This window comes from Malus domestica, chromosome 17, assembly GCF_042453785.1.
Source record: "Malus domestica chromosome 17, GDT2T_hap1".
Classification (NCBI taxonomy): Eukaryota; Viridiplantae; Streptophyta; class Magnoliopsida; order Rosales; family Rosaceae; genus Malus; species Malus domestica.
Window position 1 is genome coordinate 25,614,276 of NC_091677.1, and position 22,890 is coordinate 25,637,165.

The 22,890-nt window shown below is 37.9% G+C and overlaps 1 protein-coding gene across 5 annotated transcripts; it reads right to left on the minus strand.

The window, feature by feature from the left end:
* Positions 1 to 5,652: 5,652 nt before the first annotated feature.
* LOC114822949 (probable polygalacturonase At1g80170) lies at positions 5,653 to 22,849 on the minus strand. Of its 5 annotated transcripts, none has more exons than XM_029098147.2 (10): positions 21,537 to 22,849; positions 18,923 to 19,063; positions 18,687 to 18,824; positions 18,131 to 18,295; positions 10,228 to 10,251; positions 9,893 to 10,100; positions 9,610 to 9,691; positions 6,565 to 6,613; positions 6,336 to 6,455; positions 5,653 to 6,015 (listed from the first exon to the last, which is right to left on the minus strand). In XM_029098147.2, the coding sequence occupies exons 2-10, from the start codon at positions 18,950 to 18,952 to the stop codon at positions 5,788 to 5,790; spliced, it is 1,044 nt and encodes a 347-aa protein (XP_028953980.2). In that variant the 5' UTR covers positions 18,953 to 19,063; positions 21,537 to 22,849; the 3' UTR covers positions 5,653 to 5,787. The 5 variants fall into 5 exon arrangements, with proteins under 5 accessions (XP_028953980.2, XP_028953979.2, XP_070673225.1 ...); XM_029098146.2 differs by having other exon boundaries at positions 21,404 to 22,849; XM_070817124.1 differs by having other exon boundaries at positions 19,176 to 22,849.
* Positions 22,850 to 22,890: the final 41 nt, after the last annotated feature.

Sequence of the window (22,890 nt, forward strand, 5' to 3'; positions counted from 1 at the left end):
CTAATTTTTTATGCTTACTGTTTTTGGATTCAGGACAAAGCCACAGGGAGAATCTTGTTTAAGGGACTCTGCAACAATGGATTGTATCCCATTTCTTCCTTTACTACCAGACCTCATATACCTCAAAAACAAGCAAATCAAGCTGTTGCCTGTCTTGGACATACTGTCACCTCAAACTTGTGGCACTGCAGACTAGGTCATCCCTCAAATCCTATTGTTTCTCTTACACTTAGGAAATCTAATGTTGCTGTTAATAAGGATGTGTCTTCTATAGTTTGTCAAAGTTGTCTAGAAGGCAAATTTAGTAAACTTCCTTTCTATCCAGCTACTTCCAAATCTGTAATACCTTTTGAAGTTGTACATAGTGACCTATGGGGGCCTGCACCTTGTGTCTCTGTGGATGGATTCAAGTACTATGTCATATTTGTTGACGAATGTACTAGATTTTGTTGGCTGTTTACTTTGATAAATAAATCAGATTTTGTCTCCATTTTCATTTCCTTCTATCAGTATGTTTTTACTCAATTTTCAGCCAAAATTAAGATCTTGCAAAGTGATGGGGGGGAGAATATATTAGTAAATCTGTTCAATCATTTCTTGCTCAACACGGCATTCTTCATCATAAATCTTGTCCCTATACCCCTGAACAAAACGGGTTGGCTAAGAGAAAGCATAAACATATTGTTCAAACCGCTCTCACTATGTTACAAAATGCAAATTTGCCTTCTACATTCTGGACTTTTGCTTGTCAAACAGCAGTTTACTTAATTAACAGAATGCCATCTTCCGTTATTCATAATAACTCTCCATTTGAACAATTATATTCTGTAATCCCATATATTCATCATCTTCGAGTCTTTGGTTGTTCTTGTTTCCCATTGTTAAAACCTTATAACAGCAACAAGTTCCAACCTAAGTCTACTAAGTGTATATTTTTGGGATATGCCTTGACCTATAAGGGGTACATATGTTATGATCCTAGTCATGCGAAAATCTATATATCCAGGCATGTTATTTTTAACGAAATAGATTTTCCATATGCCACAATGGTTTTCAAACCTAAGATTTCTGTGCCACAACCATCTCAAACTACTGTTAGCTATTCTTCTGTGCTTCCTAATCTTGAAAATATCCTGGTTACCCCATCAACAACCTGTCCATCAACCCAATCATCTAATACTCACCCTTCTCAGCCTACTATACAATCTTCACCTCACCCAATACCACAATCCACAAACTCACCTGCTTCTCAATCCATTGTTGCTCAAGATTCTTCTGTGGTACCTGAATATAGCTCAGAGACCTTGCAAGTGGTTCATGATATTCCCCCAATGAATTTACACCCTATGCAAACACGGTCTAAAAATGGGATCATAAAGAAGAGAGTTTTCTTAGCATCTGTTCACAGTGCAGTTGAGGTTGATTTAACAACAATTGAACCAGCCACTTATAAGTCAGCTTTAAAAGTTCCAGTTTGGTATAGTGCAATGCAAGAGGAGATTGAAGCTTTGTATTCACAGAATACATGGAGTTTGGTTGATCTGCCACCTAATAAGAATTTAGTTGGGTGTAAATGGGTGTTTAAAATAAAAAGGAATGCTGATGGGAGTATTGCCAGACATAAGGCTCGATTGGTAGCGAAGGGGTTTAGCCAGGAACAAGGATTGGATTATGGGGAAACTTTTAGTCCTGTGGTAAAGCCTACTACTGTACGATTGGTTCTTGCTCTTGCTGCACAATTTAATTGGTCATTAAGACAACTTGATGTTAAAAATGCATTTCTTCATGGCATTTTAAATGAAGAGGTATACATGTCACAACCTCCCGGGTTTGAAGATTCCAGATATCCTTACTTAGTGTGCAAATTACACAAGTCTCTTTATGGTTTAAAACAAGCTCCACGGGCTTGGAATGATAGATTTACTCAGTTTTTACCTCAATTGGGTTTCAACAATACTTATTCTGACTCTTCACTGTTTGTCAAGTGTGTTGGTGCTGAAATTGTGATACTTTTGTTGTATGTTGATGATATAATCATCACTGGAAGTGCAGCTGCAACAATTCAACAAGTTATTGCCCAGTTAACTACAGAATTTGAGCTTAAGGATCTTGGTCCTTTACACTTTTTCTTGGGTATTCAGATCACTAGAACTGCCTCTGGTTTATTTTTATCTCAAGAGAAGTACATTCAGGACTTGTTGAAGAAAACAGAAATGTTGGATTCCAAACCTGCAGCCACTCCTTGTTTGCCTTACAATAGGCTTCTTAAGGATGATGGACAACCTTTTAACAATCCAGCACTATACAGGAGTATCGTTGGGGCCTTGCAGTATCTTGTATTTACCAGGCCTGACATTGCCTTTTCGGTTCATCAAGTTAGTCAGTTTATGCAGGTTCCAATGATCTCTCACTTCACTGCTGTTAAAAGAATATTACGATATCTTAAAGGTTCTCTAAATCATGGCATTAGTTACAGTAGTGGAGAGTTGATCCTAAAGGCTTTTAGTGATGCTGACTGGGCAGGAGACCCTAATGATCGACGGTCAACTACTGGCTTAGTGGTATTTCTTGGAAATAATCCTATTTCTTGGTCTTCTAAGAAGCAACAGACTGTGTCTAGGTCGTCAACTGAGGCAGAGTACAGGGCGTTGTCATCCACTGCTGCCGAGTTAGATTGGGTGCAGCAACTTCTTACTTTTTTGAAAATCAAACTCGAGTATACTCCTGTTTTGTTTTGTGATAATATGTCTGCCATTGCACTATCCTTTAATCCTGTGCAACATCAACGGACAAAACACATTGAAGTGGATGTTCATTTTGTCCGCGAAAGAGTGGCCAACAAGAAACTCCTTGTGCAGTTTGTTTCCTCCTCAGAACAGTTTGCTGATATACTCACTAAAGGTCTTAGTTCACCATTGTTTACTACTCATTGCTCCAACCTCATGCTTGGGTCATCCCAACCTGAGCTTGAGGGGGGATGTAAGAGTATATAACTGAATCATTTAGATTGTGCCATCTGTCATTAATACAGTGGCTAGATTGAAGGATACGATTGGGATATTCTAGCTATAACAAGATCATGATAGTATATAGCTATTATTCTGTAAGAAGATTGTAAGGAGAAAAAGTAATAAAGAAAATAATATCTCTTTCTTTCTCTAAAGTCTTCTCTCGTCTCTTTTCTTCTCTCTTAAGCTTTCTTTCTTCTTGTGTTCTATGTTAATGGCTTCCATCTGATATGGTTAACAGAACCAACAAGAAGCCGGTATCGGTTAACCCGCGTCTATAGATCCGATTGGTTCTATTAAAACCGCCATTATCAGATCAGTTCGGTAAAAAATAATTGATAAGGGGAACTGTTGGACCAGAGCTTCCATGTGCATTGAAACAGTTAGCGCCAGGATGAGAGTTATTAAGAGATGCCGAAACTATATTTATATCAGTAAGCACAATGTTGATGCAAGCAAAGATTTGGCTGCTTTTTAATTGGATTGCCTCATATGTGCTTGTTGTGCCATGAACTGAACTGAAGTAAACGTCACTTAATTACTTTAACTGCCGATGTCGACTGCAACATATAGTAGTATGAAGTTCATATTGTTGACAGTTCACTTACTTAGAAAATCCGAAATTATTCAAGAATGCACCAATTAAAAAATGCAAATTGCAGAAGTAGCATTGGTTTTAACCCTACCCTATAATTATATTTATATGTAGAGGTTATTGCTGGGAAGACCAAATTTTTTAACTAAATTTTACAAACAAAATGATGTGATTATTGATGATTGGATTATTCTTGATGGCATGCTTAGTTTTTTCAGATATCATATGTTGTATTATATGTGATTTCAAAATAGAGAGTCAGTAATATATTCATAAAATAAAATTATTTTAGAAAACTTTATTTTTCATCCACTCATATGTTTATGTTCCCCCATCCTCACCCCCCCCCCCAAAAAAAAGAAAACTAATGAAAAGGGCTTGAAAACTTTGAGTTTTAATGATAAGGACAAAATAAAGGGTAAAGTGAATAGTACCAGGATTGACTTTTTAGTGTAAAAATGTGGTTTTTCGTTAAAGTGAACAGTACCGGGTGCTTTTCGTTAAAGTTCCCAAAAAAAAACTCCCTCCCAGGATTTTAATAGCCATATCAATGATAACATCGGACGTCGAGATACTCTGAGCAACTCTGACATGTTCCACTGAGTATGGTATTTACTTAACATATTCATGGAACTTGCATTTGGGTAATTATGCTTTGAACTCATTCTCATGCATGTAATAAAGGGTCAGAGACCCATTAAGTGTGGTCATTCAGAGATGTGTTGAAATAAATGTGATTACCTGCAAGTGTTTTGATTCGAGCTTATCCCTATTTTAGGGAAAGTTTTGTCAATTTTTTTTTTTTATAGATTTTAGTAGTTGATAATTTTAGTTATGATTTCATGCATATCATAACTTCATCACCCATTCGGTAATGGTTAAAACGCTAGATTTTTGTGTGAACTGAACATCAGGGTCTTATGTGTCATTATTCAAATAAAAATCTTTTGTCAAATTTTATGTGGAAAAAATTAAGTTTAGGGACTAAAGTCAAATTTTTACTAAAATTAATTAGATTGTGTGGTGTGTATATTTTTAACACCATAAGGGGTGGAAAACGGGTGTGAGCTCATCGTATATTTGTCAGAACTATTTGTTGGGAAGTGAGCAGTTTAACTTCAAGTGTTAACATAAAGATAATTACATGTAACAAATAAAATAGTTTAGAATATATTACCAAGTGATACGTATCACTATCTGACGTAATAGTCTGTTGGTAGTTAAGTGCATGACTTAGACCTGGTTTGGTACTGATGTGATTCTGAAAAAAGTGGGTTGGGAGCTTTTTTTGTGTTTGGTAAAACATTCAACTTCAGTTTTTTTTTCACAGTTTTGAGAGAAAAAAAAAGCCAAAAACATAAAGTTGCAAAACCCAGCTTTGAAAAACCGGTTTTTTTTCACATCTGTTTTACATAAAAGTTTACTAAACACTATAATACTGTTTTTTTTTTCAAAAGTACTTTTACATAAAAGTTTACCAAACATTCTGCTGCTTTATTTCATAGTTGTTTATTCTCATAACACAGCAGAGCGATTTTTTTTCAAAGCACAGCAATACCAAACCAAACCTTAGTCTCTAAGTCATTGCTCTGTTTTTGACTTCTCTCACACTCTTGTTTAATCATATCCCTTAATTCTGTTTGATTTATCCAATTTGATAGCTAAAAACAAATAGGGATGTGTAAGAGACTAAAAAAAAGACATAAAAATCACTTTCCTATTGAGGTATCATTTGTAAGAGTGAATTACATAGTTGAACTACAGAAAACCTCTCTCTTTTTTCTCATATTTCTTCTTCATAAGTCAATTACACTTGAGCCCTAATGTTTAGGTGATATAACAATTTGGTTCCGCGCGATGTTTTAAAAATAGACAATAACAACGTTGTTAAACTACGCTCATCTGGTCAGATTTTTTTTTTTTGGTCAAACTGTTAACTATTTTTAAGTTAAATGCTTAGTGAAAAACATCGTAATTTAAGGAGGGTTGTCAATTTCATAGACCATGTATGTTCCAATTAAACCAGAGTCTAAAATTAACACACAGAGATGCAAAATGGAAGTGATATAGATTTCGACACTTGATGCAAAAGCTTGAAACAGAACTTATCCATAGAAAAAGAAGAGAGATTACAAAATGACTACTTAAGCATGGTTTAATTTGTAGAAGTTAACCCCAAGCTAGCTAGAGACATGAAACTGGTGGTTCTACAATTCCCTTAATTACTCCATGCACACTGTGGCAGCTTGATGTTATTTTCATGTCTGGATCTGCCGAGGCCAACTGAATGTTTTCTAAGGTGATTCCAGTACATGGGACTGGTGTGCTACAATTCAAATTAATAGCTACTTCCGAAATGGATGTCGCAACTGCCCCACTGTAGCTCACGTCGCTTATTTGAACCGCAGTGCTCTGCAACCAGACAATATACAGTATTAATTACACAACAATTACTATGTTAGATTAAAGTTCCGTTTGATTGCCATTTCGTTTATAGTTTATAGTCATTTTTGTATTAAGGACAGAGAAGATTGACATCGTAGAAATCAGTGGTATATAAAGATTTTGTTTTCATTCAATCTTTTTTATTCTTCCCCTCCCTCCCACCACCCTTTAACAGCCTTCATTTTTCTTGTATCCTATACTGTCTTCTTATCTCTAACACTAAAATTGAAAACTAAAAATGAAATGATAATCAAACGACTCTAAATTTGTCAAAATTTTATTCTTACCAGTTCATGGCAACCCTCTCGCTTGTGACAGAAATAATGTTGGTCGATGGTAATTGGATTCCCGACTTCCTTGAAAGTTAAATTGACGAATGAAACTCCGCGGACCAATCCTTTGGCAGTCTGTTATATATATGAATAGCAAAAAGTAATATAATAACAAAATTTGTCCCCGAATGTATTATTTCTGAAGTAAAAAGTCAAAGTGTTTTTGTATTGCGGACGAAATTACCTCCCAAGTCTTGATGCGCGCCCCATTCTCTGTCCCATAGAACCGAGCCCTGTGCACAGAGATGTTCTCAACCCGTGCCTCATTTCCGTTGTTTTCTAAGGTCATCTTCAACCGAAGGGTCCAGAGGGCCAGAGGGTCAGATGGCCGAAAATAGTTCGAAAACCATCTCCAACTGAGGGCCAGGCCAAAGGGCTTGTGGGCCTCATTGGACAAAAAATGACCAAAGGGCCAACCGGTTGGTCATTTTCAGCCAGCCCGCTGGCTAGCCCAATTTCTTTTTTTTTTCTGTTCCTTTCCATATGCCCAGCCCACTTTAGGGTTTATGGCTTAGGTTTTGTTTTTTTTTTGTACCAACCCACTTTTTGTTTTTATGCCCAGCAGCCTTTTTTTTACTTTTTTTTTTAATTTCTAATTTTTTCCTACATCATTTCTCACATATTTTTTCACCATTCCATATTATTTTACCTCATTTTATTTCAATTATTCACATTCCATATTATAGCCATTTGGCATTCGGTTGGAGACGGTTTTTTGTGACAAGACTAAAACGAGTCCTCTAGCCAACCTTCGGTTGGAGATGGCCAAAAGGCCAACTAGCCGGCCCAAACGAGCCAGCCAGCCAGCCCCGGGGTGGGTTGGAATTTTGAATCCCCAACGGCTAGCTGACGTCAATTATCGTTGGTTTTTTATTTTTTATTTTGTTTTTTGGGCCAAATTTTTTTCTATAAATACCTAAACCATTCATTCACTATTCCTCACAAATTTTTCACCATTCCTACACCATTTCAATTCTCATATTTTCTTAACTCTTCCAAAAATATTTCCTTCAATTTTTTAAATAACTTTCAAATGGCCTCATCTGCAATGAAAGGTAGGGCTTGGACCCGAAAAGAAGATGAAGCTCTTTGCAGGGCTTATAGATGGGTGTCGAAAGATAGTGTGAGGGTGAGTTCTTAAACACAAGTGATGGTGTTTGGACTCGTGTGTCCAAAAAATACTTAGAGTTCTACGAAGGCACCATTCCACCGAATACCCGAAACCACGAGAGTTGTTCTTCAAGATGGAAGAAACATCTTCAGCCAAGTTTGAACAAATGGCATTAAGCACTTTTAGCAGCCGCAAGTAGACATGAAAGCGGAGCTAGTTACTACGACGAAGTAAGTGTTTTCACAATTTATTTTAAACATTTAATTATATTACATTTAATTTCATGAATTACTTTCCTTTAATTTTTGTAAATATATTTAATTATATTACATTTAATTTCATAAATTAATTTCCTTTAATTTTTGTAATTATATTTTCTAGGTACGCCAAGTGGAGGAATTGTATATGGAGGGCAGCTTGAAACTCTTTCAGTTTCATGGTTGTTGGGAAATTTGTAAAGGGTGGGTGTTATTTGAAGATCCACCTCAACATAGAGCTCCTACGCCGGTGTTCGGAACTGCATCCTTAGCTGTAGATATGGATGAAGATGGATCTCCTACCATTCAACAAAGAAGTGTAGAAAATTTGTCTTCGGGTGAAGGTTCCGTACCTAGGGCTATGGGATGAAATAAGGCCCGAAGGTTGAAGGAAAAAGGCAAGGCAAATGATGATTACGCCGCTCAACAGGAAGTGGCGGCCTCATTGCAAGCGGAACAAAATGCCATTGCCGCGGAAGAAAGGAACCGTAGGCATGAAGAACGGGCCAAACAAATACAAGAAGAGATGGATGATAAGAATATGAAAATGAGCACTTCGAATTACACTCCAATGAGTAAGGCCTATTTTGATAGGAAAAAAAAAGATATTATGACCCGGCGGCAGTTGTTTACCTCTGACTATACTCCTACAATGGTGGATGATGAATATGATGTTGATTATGGATATTAAATTTAATTTGTAGTTTTTAAATTTAATTTGTAGTTTTTAAATTTAAGTTTTAGTTTTTAAATATAAGTTGTTGTAGTTTTTAAATTTAAATAATAAATTATGTTTGGCCCTATGACCCTTTGAACCTCGGTTGGAGACGGTTTGTTGTGACAGGGCTAAAACGAGCCCTATGGCCCTTTGGCCCTCAATTGGAGATGGTAAGAAATATGATCATGTACTGTTCATTAAAATATTAATATCTTGGAAGGCCAGAGGGCTAAAACGAGCCATCTGGCTAGCCTTCGGTTGGAGATGGCCTAATCTCACAATGCTATATATTGCCAATGAAACACCACCGAGATAACACATTAACATTTTCGGCTTCAACAGATTAGTTTACTAAGTTTTGTTTAATACTATTCTACCTTACTAGTTTGTTTCGAACATAATTTTTCTTTCTACATTTGGATTTAGAAAAGTATCGTAATGATATTGTGGATGCAAATTTCCGCCTTCTTCTTCTTGGACAAAATTACACCTACAGAACAATTAAAACCTTAAGGTCAAGGCCAAGAATCTCACATGCCCACGATGAATGGGGGACATTGGCCGAAGAACCTCCGATGCCAAAGTTAGAATTTAGAGAGAAAAAGTATTTAGAGAGTTTTTGGAGTTTTGCAAGAGTGTGGACGTCCCTTTTTGGAGAAAATGGGGTAGCTTATATAGAGTATGGCCGGTCCCCTTTGGAGAAAAGGTGGCCGGCCTTTGGGATGTTTTTTGGGTGTTATTTGGTGATTTAATTAACAATTAATATATTAATTAGGAATAAATATATTAATTGGCTAATTAACATAATAAAATGAATATTTTTGGGAGGTTATGGAATGAATAAAATAAATAGCTAATTGATTAGCTAAAAAAGGGAAAATGAGGTAAAAGATATATGGAATGAAATTGGTTTTGGGAGTTACCTTGTAGAAGGGATTTGATGAGATAGGTTTTGAATTGTTACCTATTTTGGGCACTTTTTATTTAGTTGAAGGATGATTGCCCGCTACTCGCGCGTAAGAATCCCGTTGTACCTCAAGGATATTTTTGTCATTTTTTATCTAAAAATCCACGTGTCGCCTTGTGATTATTTTTGGCTCCACGGATATGAAAAAAAATAAGTTAAGGAAATAAATGACCAACCTTATGCCATGGCCAGGTCCGCATGATTCGTCAGTTATATAAATGTGTGAACAGTAGTCTCCAATGGATACACAATCGTCGCCTATTGATCAACATTAACATAGCATAGGTAAATTAATTGAGTTTCGTTAACATAGAAAAGGTATATTATTTCCCCACGTTCTTTTTTTATTTCTACACAGCCTTATTTATGTTTTACCTCTTAATTCTCTTTTGATTTAGATCAGTCCGAAATAAACAACAGTGCCAAAATACTCGAAAATTCTAGATATGAAAAGTCTACCGGATTTTAGTTCTGCACCATGGATTTCCACATGTTGGGAGTCTTGAATGTGAATGCCATCAGTGTTGGGGCTGGTTCCAGGTGAATCTGTTTTGATGAATGAGAAATAAACTCCCTCAGATCCCCATACTAGTATATGAGTTTGTGGAGTATTTACAACGTTGAAGTGGTCCATATAAACTTCTTTACAGCCTTGAAACATAAGTGCCTGCAATGCAGCGCATATATGGAATGGAACTTCATAAGCATAACACGCATGTATACGTTTCTAATTTTTCTTCAATGATACGTATATAATTACAAACTTTGAAATGAAATTACAAAGGAGCACTTACTGTAGGTGCGCGGCCTATACATCCCTGTTGAAAAAGGAAACCGGGTCAGTTGCAAAGATAAGGATAGAAACTCAAAAATTTGAACGAACCCTAAGTTAACTTTCTATATAAGAAATTTATTCCAAATACATCTAACTTATTTGAAAGAAACAAATGCGTAAATAATACAGACATAAATGTAGCAAGTTTACTGAAGTAGTGTGATATAAACTTTATCTATTCTCAATTAAATTAGCATAATACATAATACATAAGTAGTTTGGAAAAGAAGCCCGCCGATACAGCAAGGTGTCGGCCGTTGCAATCTATCTAAATGATCAACCATCACCAATAATCAAAAGACTGAACAACCAACAAGACTTGGTCATATGTGAGATTCGGCCGAGAACTTTGAGTGATTGCTACAAGATCAACATTTTCTGCTCTGGCCGCTGTGCATAAATTGCCTAACCGCATCATTTCCTGGAATTCCGTCAACAAAAGGAATCCCTGAATCCGCATCATCATCGTTGCAATTCTGAACCTGCACCCGCAACCGACGATGACCAACACTTGAACCATCGACAGCAACCATCCCTTGTTCCAAACTTCCAAGATTGTTTCTCTGCTAATGGATGCCTTGTACCTGTTCGACGAATTGCCCCAGTCAATCTGAAAGCTCTCTTCGGTACTAGCACCTCCTCCTGCCGGAAGCTTGATCTGCCTCTGGTTGCTTGGCTGTGGTGCCTTGTACCTGCTCGACGAATTGCTCCAGAGAATCTGCGTTTTTTTTTTTTTTTTTTTTTTTTTTTTTTTTTTTTTTTTTTTCAGGGTGCCCAAGGTTATTCTGCGTTCAACCGCCCAAGGTTATTCGGCGTTCAACCTTACTTTATGGTGTTGACAACTCTAAACTGAATTATCATGGGCACAAATATCGTCTGTCCATGGGGTTTTCTTGCAGAGACGGTTATGCCGACAACTAATATGCCCCCCGTTCAACCAATTCTGAAGGCAAGGACTTTTGCTTTTGTCGTTTCCATCCCAATTGAAGACGTCCATCTCAGCCAACTTCCAACTCCGGTTGTGCGTGGGGACAAAACATATGTCAAAATTAGCGAGGATCTATACCAAGAACAGTTGAAGTTGTTTCAAAATAACCTCCTTGGGCGTTTGCTCCTAAAAAAGGGTTCTACGCCAATGAAGACCGGTGCTCTAAAATCTTGCTTAGAAGATGCATGGCGCCCTACTGCACCATGGAACCTGGTTCCTATAGGTAAAGGTTATTTTGATATCCATTTCAATAAGGAAGATGATATGCGACGGGCATAGGGTGGCGGTACGTGTACTCTTGCTACTGGTTTATTCAGGTTATCAAAATGGACGCCAGATTTTAAACCAGGTGATGTTCTCCCTCAAACTCATGCTCAGGTATGGATCAAAATTTTTGGTTTGAGTCAGGAATATTGGCATCCTAGACACTTGATGGAAATTGCGAGAGGGGTCGGCACTCCCTTGCAACTAGATTCAGCTACAAGGGAAAGGCAATATGGTTATTATGCACACATATTAGTTGATGTCAATCTTGCAGATGATTTACCTACATCTCTTATGGTTGAAAGAGAAAGTCATGGCTTCCCGGTTGAGGTGGTTTATGAAAATTTACCGCCCAAATGTAGTCACTGTGGTTTGATAGGGCACTTGGCTAATAGCTGCAGACAACTTAAACAGATGTCGAGAGGTCGTTCTCGTAGCCGGACGCGAAAGGGTGGTAACATGGGGGACAACAAAACCGGAGATCACTCTCGCAGCCAACTGCACATGGAATATCGTCCCATAAAAGATACAACAATACCGGTTAATGTCTTTTGTGGGTCACATGCTTCTGAACCTGAACCTCTTCAACAGGTTGATCAATTGTTGCCTCCAGGTATTAAGGCAGCGGATGATGGTAATGCTGAGCCCATTCTTCAGTCTCCTCTTGGAATAACGCCAGCTGTTTCTGGTAATGTCATACCAGAAACTGACACCGCTGATACGCATATTAGTATTCAATCCCCTGGGATTTCGCATATTAGCAATTCTATGACCGGATCGCTGTCTCCAGATGGATCACATCCTCTGAATGGTCTTTCTTATGGTCAGCATTTGGGCAACACCATTGTCCCAAACAATCTTGGCCCACATGATCTCTGTGACGACTCTAGCACTCCTCCTGGCTTTGAGCAGGTCGAGACGGTAGCTCATAATAGTCAGCAGCTGGGCAACACAGATGTCCCAAATAATTTTGGCATGCAGGATCCTCATGACAACCATAGCATTCCCCCTGGTTTTGAACATGTTGCGACATTAGCTAAGGATGTCATCGATATTGTCAATCACATAGAAGGCTGTGATATGGATGGTTTTACTCCTGTGTTATCTAATAGTCAACGGAAAAAACAAAAGCAGCTTGCCAATCTTAATCAACCCTCTGATAAACCATATCCAAGTAGGGTCCGAGGAATACCAGCTCGTTATAAATGAAGGTTCTCTTCTGGAATATCCGTGGCATTGGTAACGATGACTCTCGGACGGAGCTCTCTAACATCTGTCGGTTGCATCACCCGGATTTGGTTTGCATTGCAGAGCCTATGGTGACTTTTAATTCTATTTCAGCTGCTTATTGGGATTCTTTAAATCTATCTGCTCTTACTTTTAATTCTAGAGGAACTCTTGCTCCCAACCTTTGGTTACTAACATCTTCAGCTTGTGCAGACCCTTTAGTTATCTCTATCTCGGATCAACAGGTTACGGTTCGCTGTACTTTTGACCATATCCCAAGCCAGTTCACATTTGTTTATGCAAGCACTTCACCTATCAAAAGAAGAGACTTGTGGGCTGATTTTATCTCTCTGCGCCCACAAACACAAGTTCCATGGATGGCTATTGGTGATTTCAATGCTATCCTGGGCGCCCACGAGCAGATGGGAGGAGGCAGACCGTCCCAAGCTTCATGCGCTCAGTTTAGTAATATGTCTGACACTTGTAACTTTACCCACTTGAACACATCTGGGGCAGCCTTTACATGGTCTAATGGCTGGAGGTCACGTGGTCGCACTGAAAGAAGGTTAGATCGCTCTTTGTGTGATATTAGCTGGTTTGATTCTTGGCCCCACTCTAACTGCATAGCATTGCCAAGGTAGTCTCAGATCACAACCCCCTTATCTTCTCTGGTTCTAGAGTTTTGAGCAATAGTCATCGTCCTTTCCGTTTTCAATCAATGTGGGTTCAACATCCATCTTTTCGAGAAACTGTAACTCATTGCTGGAGAAATACCGTTGTCTATGGTTGTCCTATGTTTATCATTCTGCAAAAATTGAAAGCTCTAAAAACCTGCTTGCGCCAATGGAATTTTTCGGTCTTTGGTGACGTCCATAATAGAGTGGCTAATGCTCGGCATAATCTTTCTATGATTCAACAAAGAATTTCAACTGAGGGTATAAATAATGATCTTTTCGAGGAGGAGATTGTCGCCAAGACTACAGTAATGGAGTCTCTCCAAATGCAGGAGGCATTTTGGAAAGATAGAGCTCGTGTTAAGTGGTTAACTAAAGGGGATAGAAATTCTTCTTTCTTTCATGCCTATGCTCGTATTAAATCATCCAGCTCTCATATCAGTTGTATTCTTGATGGAAACAATCTTCTTACTGACCCGCTGGCAATTGAAAACCATATTGTTAATTTCTATCAGACTTTGTTCGGCTCTTCTTTCACCCCTTCAGGTATTGATGAGGTTTGTGAAGTCATCCAGCCGATGGTCACAGACTCTGAAAATGATCTCTTATCTGCCTTACCTACTGATGAGGAAATTAAGGAGGCAGCTTTCTCCTTAAGTGCTTCCAGTGCGCCAGGGCCAGATGGTTTTCCAGGTTTTTTCTATCACCATTGTTGGGATATTGTCAGCTTTGACGTTATTCAATTTGTGAAGCAATTCTTTCAATCAAATTGGTTATACCCCAATGCCAATAGTAATTTCTTAGTTTTGATTCCGAAGGTGGAAGACGCTATTTCCATGACTCATTTTAGACCTATTGCTTTGGCAAACTTTCTCTTTAAGATTATTCCCAAAATTTTGGCAATTCGTCTTTCTCATGTTGTTCAACGCATTATTTCTCCGCATCAAGCTGCTTTTATACCTGGCCGTCGTATCACAGATTGTATTGGCCTTGTTTCAGAATGTTTCAATGTGCTTGACAAAAAAACTCGTGGTGGCAATATGGGAGTCAAAGTTGATATAGCTAAGGCTTTTGATACTTTAGATTGGTCATTTCTTTTGCGGGTGCTTACTAACTTTGGGTTCTCCACTTGTTTTATAGACTGGGTTTCTACCATCTTAAGATCTGCTAAATTGTCCATCCTAATCAATGGTTCCCCGCATGGTTTTTTCTCTTGTTCCCGAGGAGTGCGCCAAGGGGATCCTTTCTCTCCGTTACTTTTCTGTCTAGCTGAGGAGGCGTTATCAAGGGGCCTGAGTTGTCTTCAACTTGATGGGCTTACTAAGCCAACTTTTGCTCCAAGAGGTTGTATCTCTCCTTCTCACGTTCTCTATGCAGATGACTTATTCATTTTCTGTAGAAGTGATGGTGTCACTCTGCGTAATTTGCAAGGTTTCTTCGATAGATATAGTAGAGCCTCTGGTCAATTTATCAATAAGGCAAAAAGTACTTTCTACTTGGGCTCTACCTCAAGGCATCGCAAAGCTGTGGTTGAGAGTTACTTGGGTTTCAAAGAAGGCAAAGCACCTTTTGTCTACTTAGGAGTTCCAATCTTCTGTGGCAAGCCTAAAAGGAGTTATCTTCAAGCCTTGGCAGATAAAGCTAAAGCTAAGTTAACTGGTTGGAAGGGGAAGCTTTTATCTATGGCAGGAAGAGTTCAACTCACTCAATCAGTTTTTCAAAGTATGCTCTTGCATAGCTTCTCTGTTTATAAGTGGCCTTCTTCCTTGCTAAGGCCTTTTTCAAGATGTGCTCGCAATTTTATATGGTCTGGTGACGTAACCTCCAAGAAGTCTGTTACCGTTTCTTGGCGTCAGATATGTGCTCCAAAGAATGAAAGTGGTTTGGGGTTGCGTGATCTTGGCTCTCTTAACACTACTGCTCTCTTAAAGCTTGGATGGCTTATTATTACTACTGATTCCCCTTGGAGTATTTATCTTCGGGAACGTTTCAAGCTACATGGTCGCCTATATTCTTGTAGTTATAAGCGATCCTCTATATGGCCTGGTATTAAATCCATTCTTCATATCTTGTTTCAGAATTGTCGTTGGGTGATTGGAAATGGTTCTACTACTTCCCTTTGGGTTGATAAATGGCTGGATAATCCTATTGTGGACGTCGTTGGTGCAACAGAGATTGCTCCTTCTTTATCTCGTACTAAGGTCTCAAATATTATTCGTATGGGAAAATGGGTTATTCCTTCTATTTTTTCTTCTACTTTCCCAGACCTAACTAAAGAGATTTTAGAAATGCCTCTTCCAATTGATGAGGATAAGGACGTTTTAATTTGGGAAGTCTCTACTTCTGGTGTTTTTTCGTTCTCCGATGGCTATGAAATTGTTCGTCATCGGTTTCCTGTTAAGAGTTGGGCTTCCATTATCTGGCGTCCTTTCATCCCACCTCGTTACTCTATTTTAGTTTGGAAGATTCTATTCAACAAGCTCCCAACGGAGGATCAACTTCAGCGCCGAGGCATCCCGCTGGCTCCAATATGCCAACTATGTCACAAGAATTCTGAATCTATTGACCACTTATTTTCTAGCTGTGAATTTGCACAATGTGCTTGGCGTTGGCTAGCTACCCAATTTGGCACTATTATACCACCTACGGGCTCCATCTCTGATCTATGGCTTGTTTTTCTGTCAAAGCGGTTTTCTCCACATCTTCGCAATGTCTGGATAGCTTCAGGGTTTTTCTTACTAATGGCTATTTGGAAGATGCGTAATAAAGTGAAGTTTGAAGGCAAACCTCCCTCCCTCTCTCGTCTCTGCCGCTCCACCTCGGCCTGGATTAGGCAGGTTGGAGTTCTCACCCCTGGCCATGTACGAGGCATTTTGGATAGGCAACTTTTAGTTTCTCTTGGAATATCGCCTAACTCCTATAAAGCTCCTTCTATTGTCCCTGTTCTTTGGCTCCCCCCTCCTTTTTCTTGGGTTAAAGTGAATACTGATGGCCTTGCTAAAGGTAATCCGGGTCCTGCGGCATGTGGCGGGGTTTTTCGTGACTCTGCAGGTTATTTTCTTGGTGGTTTCTCCCTAAGCTTGGGCCATCGTACTTCTTTCTATGCGGAGCTCCATGCTGTCATCCTTGCTATCGAATTGGCCCACGCGCGGGGCTGGCAAAATTTATGGCTTGAAAGTGACTCTTCTAGTGTAATATCATGTTTTGCTTCTGGATCTTTCTCTCCCCCTTGGTCTCTCCAGACATGCTGGAACAATTGTACTCTCCATTTGCAGAACATGGTTTTTCGTTGCTCTTATATTTTTCGAGTAGGGAATGTTGTTGCTGACAAATTAGCCAATTTAGGGCTTCTATCATCTTCTCTTGTTTGGCATTCCACTCCCCCTATAGAGATCCTTCCTCCTATGCACTCAGATTTCTTGGGCATGCCAACCTACAGGTTTGTCTCCTCTTCTTGATGTGTGTTCTCCTTTCTTTTCCTAACCTTTTTGGATTCCCTTTTGTTTTGCAGCTTGTCTTGCAGGTTATTACCTTTTAGGTTTATAGAGGGGTTTGGGCTTATGTCCGCCCAGTCTTTTCCTTGTATTTTCTTTTCCAAGAGGGGTACGGTCTATATCCCCCCCCTCTTTTGTATTTCCTTTCTCAAAAGGGGTAAGGTGCATGTCCCCCCCTTTTTTGTATTTCTTTTCTCTTGTTCTATGAGGGGTTAGGTTTATGTCCCCCCCTGTCTAGGTGTATCTTCTTTTTTCTTATCAATAAATTTCCCTCGTACCGCCGAGGTTCTCCAAAAAAAAAAAAAAAAAAAAAAAAAAGTAATAAGTAGTTTGGAAAAGGAAATGGAATTGGATTGTTAAACTAGGGTATTATCCATAGCCCTTTCATATTTTATAATTAAAACATCCAACTCAAAGAAATATACATACTTAAAGCCGAATACAATATATTTGATCGAAGTAATGATGTAGGACAGAAATCCGATTATTTCACGTGCAATAAAACTAAAAGAAAGAAGCGGCGAGCAATAAAGAAAAGTGATTGGAGAATTGGTAATTCACGTGTTAATAGATTATTTGCTACGGTCATATCTCGAAAGTTGATGTTTTGAACTTTTTTTGTTGAATGAACGCTACTTTCATTTCTGGTGCGGTCGTAGAAGAGGTGTTCAATTCTCCCACAAAAGTGGCTCGAGCCATCTTTTGCAGAAAGTCATCAAAACAGCAGCCTACTAATAAATTGAGTCTTTTGGGGTTTCAAGGGTTTTATTATATGTCAGTTATTTTCATTTTAATTCCCTAAGTCTTTTGAGTTTCCCAAAAGGTTGTAAAAGGCTTATTTAAGCCATGGCTTTGTAATCATTTAGACATCTTTCAATCAATTAATCAAATTATCCTTTGGGATTTCTATCAACTGGTGGACTCCAGTAACTTTGTTCTACAAGGGATTACGCTGGTAACCCTTTCATTGCTTCATGCTGCATCAAGTAAGCATATGCATAAACTAGCTTTGAATAACCACTCCATGGCAGATACAAAGAAGGTATAAAACTGCAATGAAAAAGGATAAACAGAGTATGGAAATTGTTACCCATAAATAGCGAGATACAGGTTGAGTAGGTTGGAGGACTAGTTTCTAGTTTCTGTTTTACCCTCTACAATATATCTTATCAACCACACATTTTAATACAAATAATTAGTGTCATAATCGATTACCTTAAATTCTGGATGATGTCTGCATGAGACATCCCACCAGCTTTTACCACGTCCATCAATGAGTCCCGAGCCATTCAAAGTAAGGCCATTTACACCCCTAAACGCCAGCAGGTCAGCTCCTTTCCATCCATCGGGAGTATTTGGTGCTACAATCACCACAGATAGCTATATATATGGAAAGAAAGTGGAACAACAAAGTCATTTATTAAAAACAAAAGACATATTACAATAGTAGAACAATATACACTAAAAAATAGTAGTAGCCATTTTCCACTCTCTCCGTTCAGATAGTTTAGAATAAAAAAGGGTCCTTTATTGTTGTGTTAATGTATGTATTATTGAAAACACAATACTGAAAGTTTGAGGAGGTCCTGAATTCAAATTTTATAGACAACCGTTGTTAATAAAAATAAACCGATTGGGTACTTTTAGACATAAGAATCATTTCAACAAGTAAGCCAGCTTGAACTTCGGACCTGGATACAGGCCATCGTCTTAATACTGTTCATATTTGGACCAAAAAGCTTTTCTTAATTTGTGTCTTCTTAGTTCTTACCGTGGCATAGGTGGCAATAGACCTGCAAGGGCCTGTAAAGTTCATGGGATAAACGAAATATATCTTTCCCGCTGGAATCAACATTGTAGGAACGGTTGCGGTTGAGTTGCATGTGTCAATCCATGCCTTGATAAACGCCTGCGCTATGTTTGAGAGAGAGAATTAAATCAAATTTCAAGAGATTTGAAGAACCAAATATAGAAAACATAAAAAAACAATATAAATAAAAACATCACCAGTGTATCGTCTGTAGTCCCATCTCCCATAGCCCCATAATTTAGAACGTCATATACGCCAGGAATCACATCAGCACCGATGCAATTGATAGTTATCGAAACAACGGTAGTGATAATACAAAAAGCAGCTGCATAATTATCCTGCATGCAGGGTTGGTTACATATCACAGAATACGTTAAGTTATTTTCCAGTTGTTCCACGAAGAAATTAAAGTAAGTGTAAAATTTATCACGAAGCATTGAAACTTCTTACCATTGTATGCTGGAAAATGCAAAAGAAGCAACTAATGAAAGGAATGGAATGGGACCTTGTAATGTGAAACACAAATTTGAGCAATATATAGTGCAAGAACACGGCTTATATTGAACATGATATTTCGTAGGTTTCATATGGAAATTAAACGACATATAATTATCTTCTATATGTCTTAGGTTACCAGATTTATATATATGATACCAATGATTGGATAATTATCATCACTTTGTGATAAATTATCGACTAGAGACAAAAATGAGGCCCATGATTGCACTATTTAAAAGAAAGAATTTAGATTTGGCACTAAATTTGAAATGAATTGGAAATTGTTAAGTATATACGATTTCTTTGCAAACAGACAGAAGCCCCCGAGTGAAACTGTTAGCAAAAAAATGGATGGCAATAGTTCTCCAGTGAGTTTATTATATCCTTGTTTTCTTCTTAAATTATATATGTCAACGGCACCCCTTTTCTGTGAAATTATGTCCGTGTGCATGAGTTCATCAAAATATTTTGAAATTTTCTGACCTATTATTCTTCTCCAACACGGATAATTATATTGGTGACTGGACAAGTGTGCTATACTTGTAAACGAAGATACAAGAGGAAATCTAATGATATTTTCCTAAAATACCAAGTTGTCTTATAACACTCTCTCTCATGTTGGTGTACAGAGGTCTCGCATATTCAACTTGTCAAACAAGTTTGAACACACTACTCTAGAGTAAAAAAATGAACTAACAGATCTTCACTCCGTTATCTAACTTCTCTTTAATAAAGAGCCGATCAATCTCAACATATTTTGTATCAAATTTTGAGCGATCTCAGTTCTTGCATTAATTTTTGTCACAATGCAAACTGATAGCTTTCTTGGGTCTGAACCCAAGATTTCTCAAGTTCTTCAACTAAAGCAATTCACAAACAATATGTGATACAATACGAGGTTTGGTATCCACACTCGATCTAGCTACCACTTTTTATTTCTTACTTCTCCAAGTGACAAGGTTAACTCTAACAAGTACACGATGAACGCATATGAGCATACACTACACCACAAACCACTTTCTGTAGCAAACCAAAAATGCTATAGTAAGTGTTCTATAGCATATCCAATGCTATGTTAGGTCATGCTACAATTCTATAGAATTTTTCAATTGCTATGAAATGTTTTTTATAGCATTTATTCAATGCTATAAAATATCATCTATAACATTTTACAAATGCTATAACCACCCTTGATAGCATTTCAAAAATGCTATGAAAATTACTATAGTAATTTTAAAATGCTATAATAAACTTTTCATTGTTGCAAGCCTATTTAATTAAAGAATTATATAGAGGGAGAGAGAGGTGCGGAAGCAAAGAGAGAAGAGAGGAATTGGTAAATTTTGATGTGTGTATTATTGTAACATATCAGAGCCTAACCCTGGCCGTGGTGTGCCGACGAGGACGTCGGGCCCCTAAAGGAGGTGGATTGTAACATCCCACATCGTCCAGGGAAATGATCCTTAAATGTATATTCTCATCTCTACCTAGCACGAGGTCTTTTGGGAGCTCACTAGCTTCGGGTTTCGTCGGAACTCCGAAGTTAAGCGAGAAGGTGGCCAGAGCACTCCCAGGATGGGTGACCCACTGGGAAGTTGCTCGTGAGTTCCCAAAAACAAAACCGTGAGGGAATGGTAAGCCCAAAGCGGACAATATCGTACTACGGTGATGGAACGGGCCCGGAATGCGGTGAACCCGGGCCGGGATGTGACAATTATTTCACTCTATTGTGTCTTTATTTGTTAAGTGAGAAACCTTACCTTTTAAGTAATACAACTGTTTTAAGTAATACAACTGAAATAAGACACTGTCTAAAAGAAACTTTAGAATCCCAATAGGATTTACACAATCACACTCCTAACTAAATTAGGACTCCCTGAAGTATGGAAACTTTACTATAGCAATTCTATAATACTATAATAAACTGTCCGTAGCATTTTTCGAATGCTAGCTTTTCATAGCAGTTTTATTTCGATAGCATCTGGCAGCATATAGTCTATAACAGTTTTTGAATCATTACACAATCGCATACTAATGCGGCGACACTAATTCAACCAAGAGCACAAACTTTATTCCATATCACAAATCAATCATTTACGAAGATATGATCTCTCCATTTTTTATGCGAAGAAAATTGAAAGAAAATACAACTATATACTCTCTTCTCTGCCCCTTTATACCTGAATCACCGAATGGAATGTGATACTTTAAGAGATTCAGTAATGGCTTAAGCTCAAAAGTTGATGTCTAAATCACTGAAAGTAACAACTTGTTAGTAGAAAAGGGAATTGAAATTGGGGGAGCTGGGGTTACCTGTGTGCTTCGGCAAAAACTTAAGGGCAACCAAGATTTCAAAACTTGCAGAGTTTTTGCTCTCGCCTAGATTTGGTTTGAGAGTTGTAGCTTGCCCCGTGTATTCAACTCCAATTCTACGGCGATAGTTATCTCAAGAACATCCTTATTGATGAATTCTAAACAATCTCTTACGACTTCTTTTTTTGGAATCATTCTTCTTGCGTTCTTGATAACCCATGACATTGACACTTCCCCACCATCCATTCTCAATTAAGCGAGAATGTTGATTAGTTTGATATCCTTGCATAGAGCACACGCCAAATGTAACCACCCTTTGCATCTTTCGCCCTTCAAAAATATGCGACTTAAGAGAAGCCATTTTAGCTTCAAGTTTTGATAGATTGGCAACTACAATGTCTTGCTTCTCTAGTACCTGAAATCAAAGAAAGTTAAAACGAAATCAAATATCAAAAGAAAAACAAAAGGAAACACATAGGGATTAGCAAATTTACTAATCCGTGGCAATGTCGCCAAAATTTGATGTGGTAGAAACTAACACTCAAATTAATCCCTGCAATTAATGTGATAATAGTAAAAGCAAGCAAGGATCATTTTATTCCAGGGAGTGGAAGGGCTGCTAATCAAGACAAACTAAACAAATAATATTAAAAACTAAATTAAACGTGAACATTACTAATTAACTCTCAGATTTTTCTAAGCTCAAAAAATCGGACAAAGCATCGCACAACTCAAATAGTTCTTCTCAAGTTTTCTAACTATGAACAACATATGGTAATACATATCAATGTTCATTAAGATAAGTGTAAGTCATAACTATTGACAAAGCAATTGTAACTATGAAGTCATAACTATTGACAAAGCAATTGTAACTATGAACAACATAATACTGATGCCAGGAATATTTACTTAACTCAATTATGAATAGTGAATTTTACTACTTATGAACAAAAGTTCATAAAAATTATGTGACACTCCCATATATTCCTAGTCTTGAGACTCTTGACTTTGAAGTTGAATGATGCTCTTTCGGCATACAGTTCTACAATGTTCTCTTTTTTGCCAAAACCTGAGGTATCTAACACTCCTGGCCGTAGTCAAATGGAAAACATCCTCTCAAAGCTTTTAACCGGAGAATGATCCGTATTTTTGTCAACTTCGTGCCTCGAACCCAAAAATAAGAATCAAACTTGACTTGAAATTCTACCACATTTTCACTTAAATACTTGCCGTGGTTTATCACAATGTTCTCAATACACCATGAATGGCGCGGAAATTGGAAAGCAATCGGTTTTCCATTAATCTATTGGTTTATATTATGCTTAAATATGTATTTTTGTTTTAACAATTTTGT

Bases quoted from the DNA above. Each gene is read 5' to 3' on its own strand.
- LOC114822949 (XM_070817123.1), bottom strand. From the start codon at position 19,162: ATGCTTCGTGATAAATTTTACACTTACTTTAATTTCTTCGTGGAACAA. The intron at 10,252-18,130 runs GTAATCGATTAT...CTTTTTCAACAG, and splicing joins GACATCATCCAGAATTTAAG to GGATGTATAGGCCGCGCACC. The intron at 9,692-9,892 runs GTAGACTTTTCA...GTTGATCAATAG, and splicing joins TGGTGCAGAACTAAAATCCG to GCGACGATTGTGTATCCATT.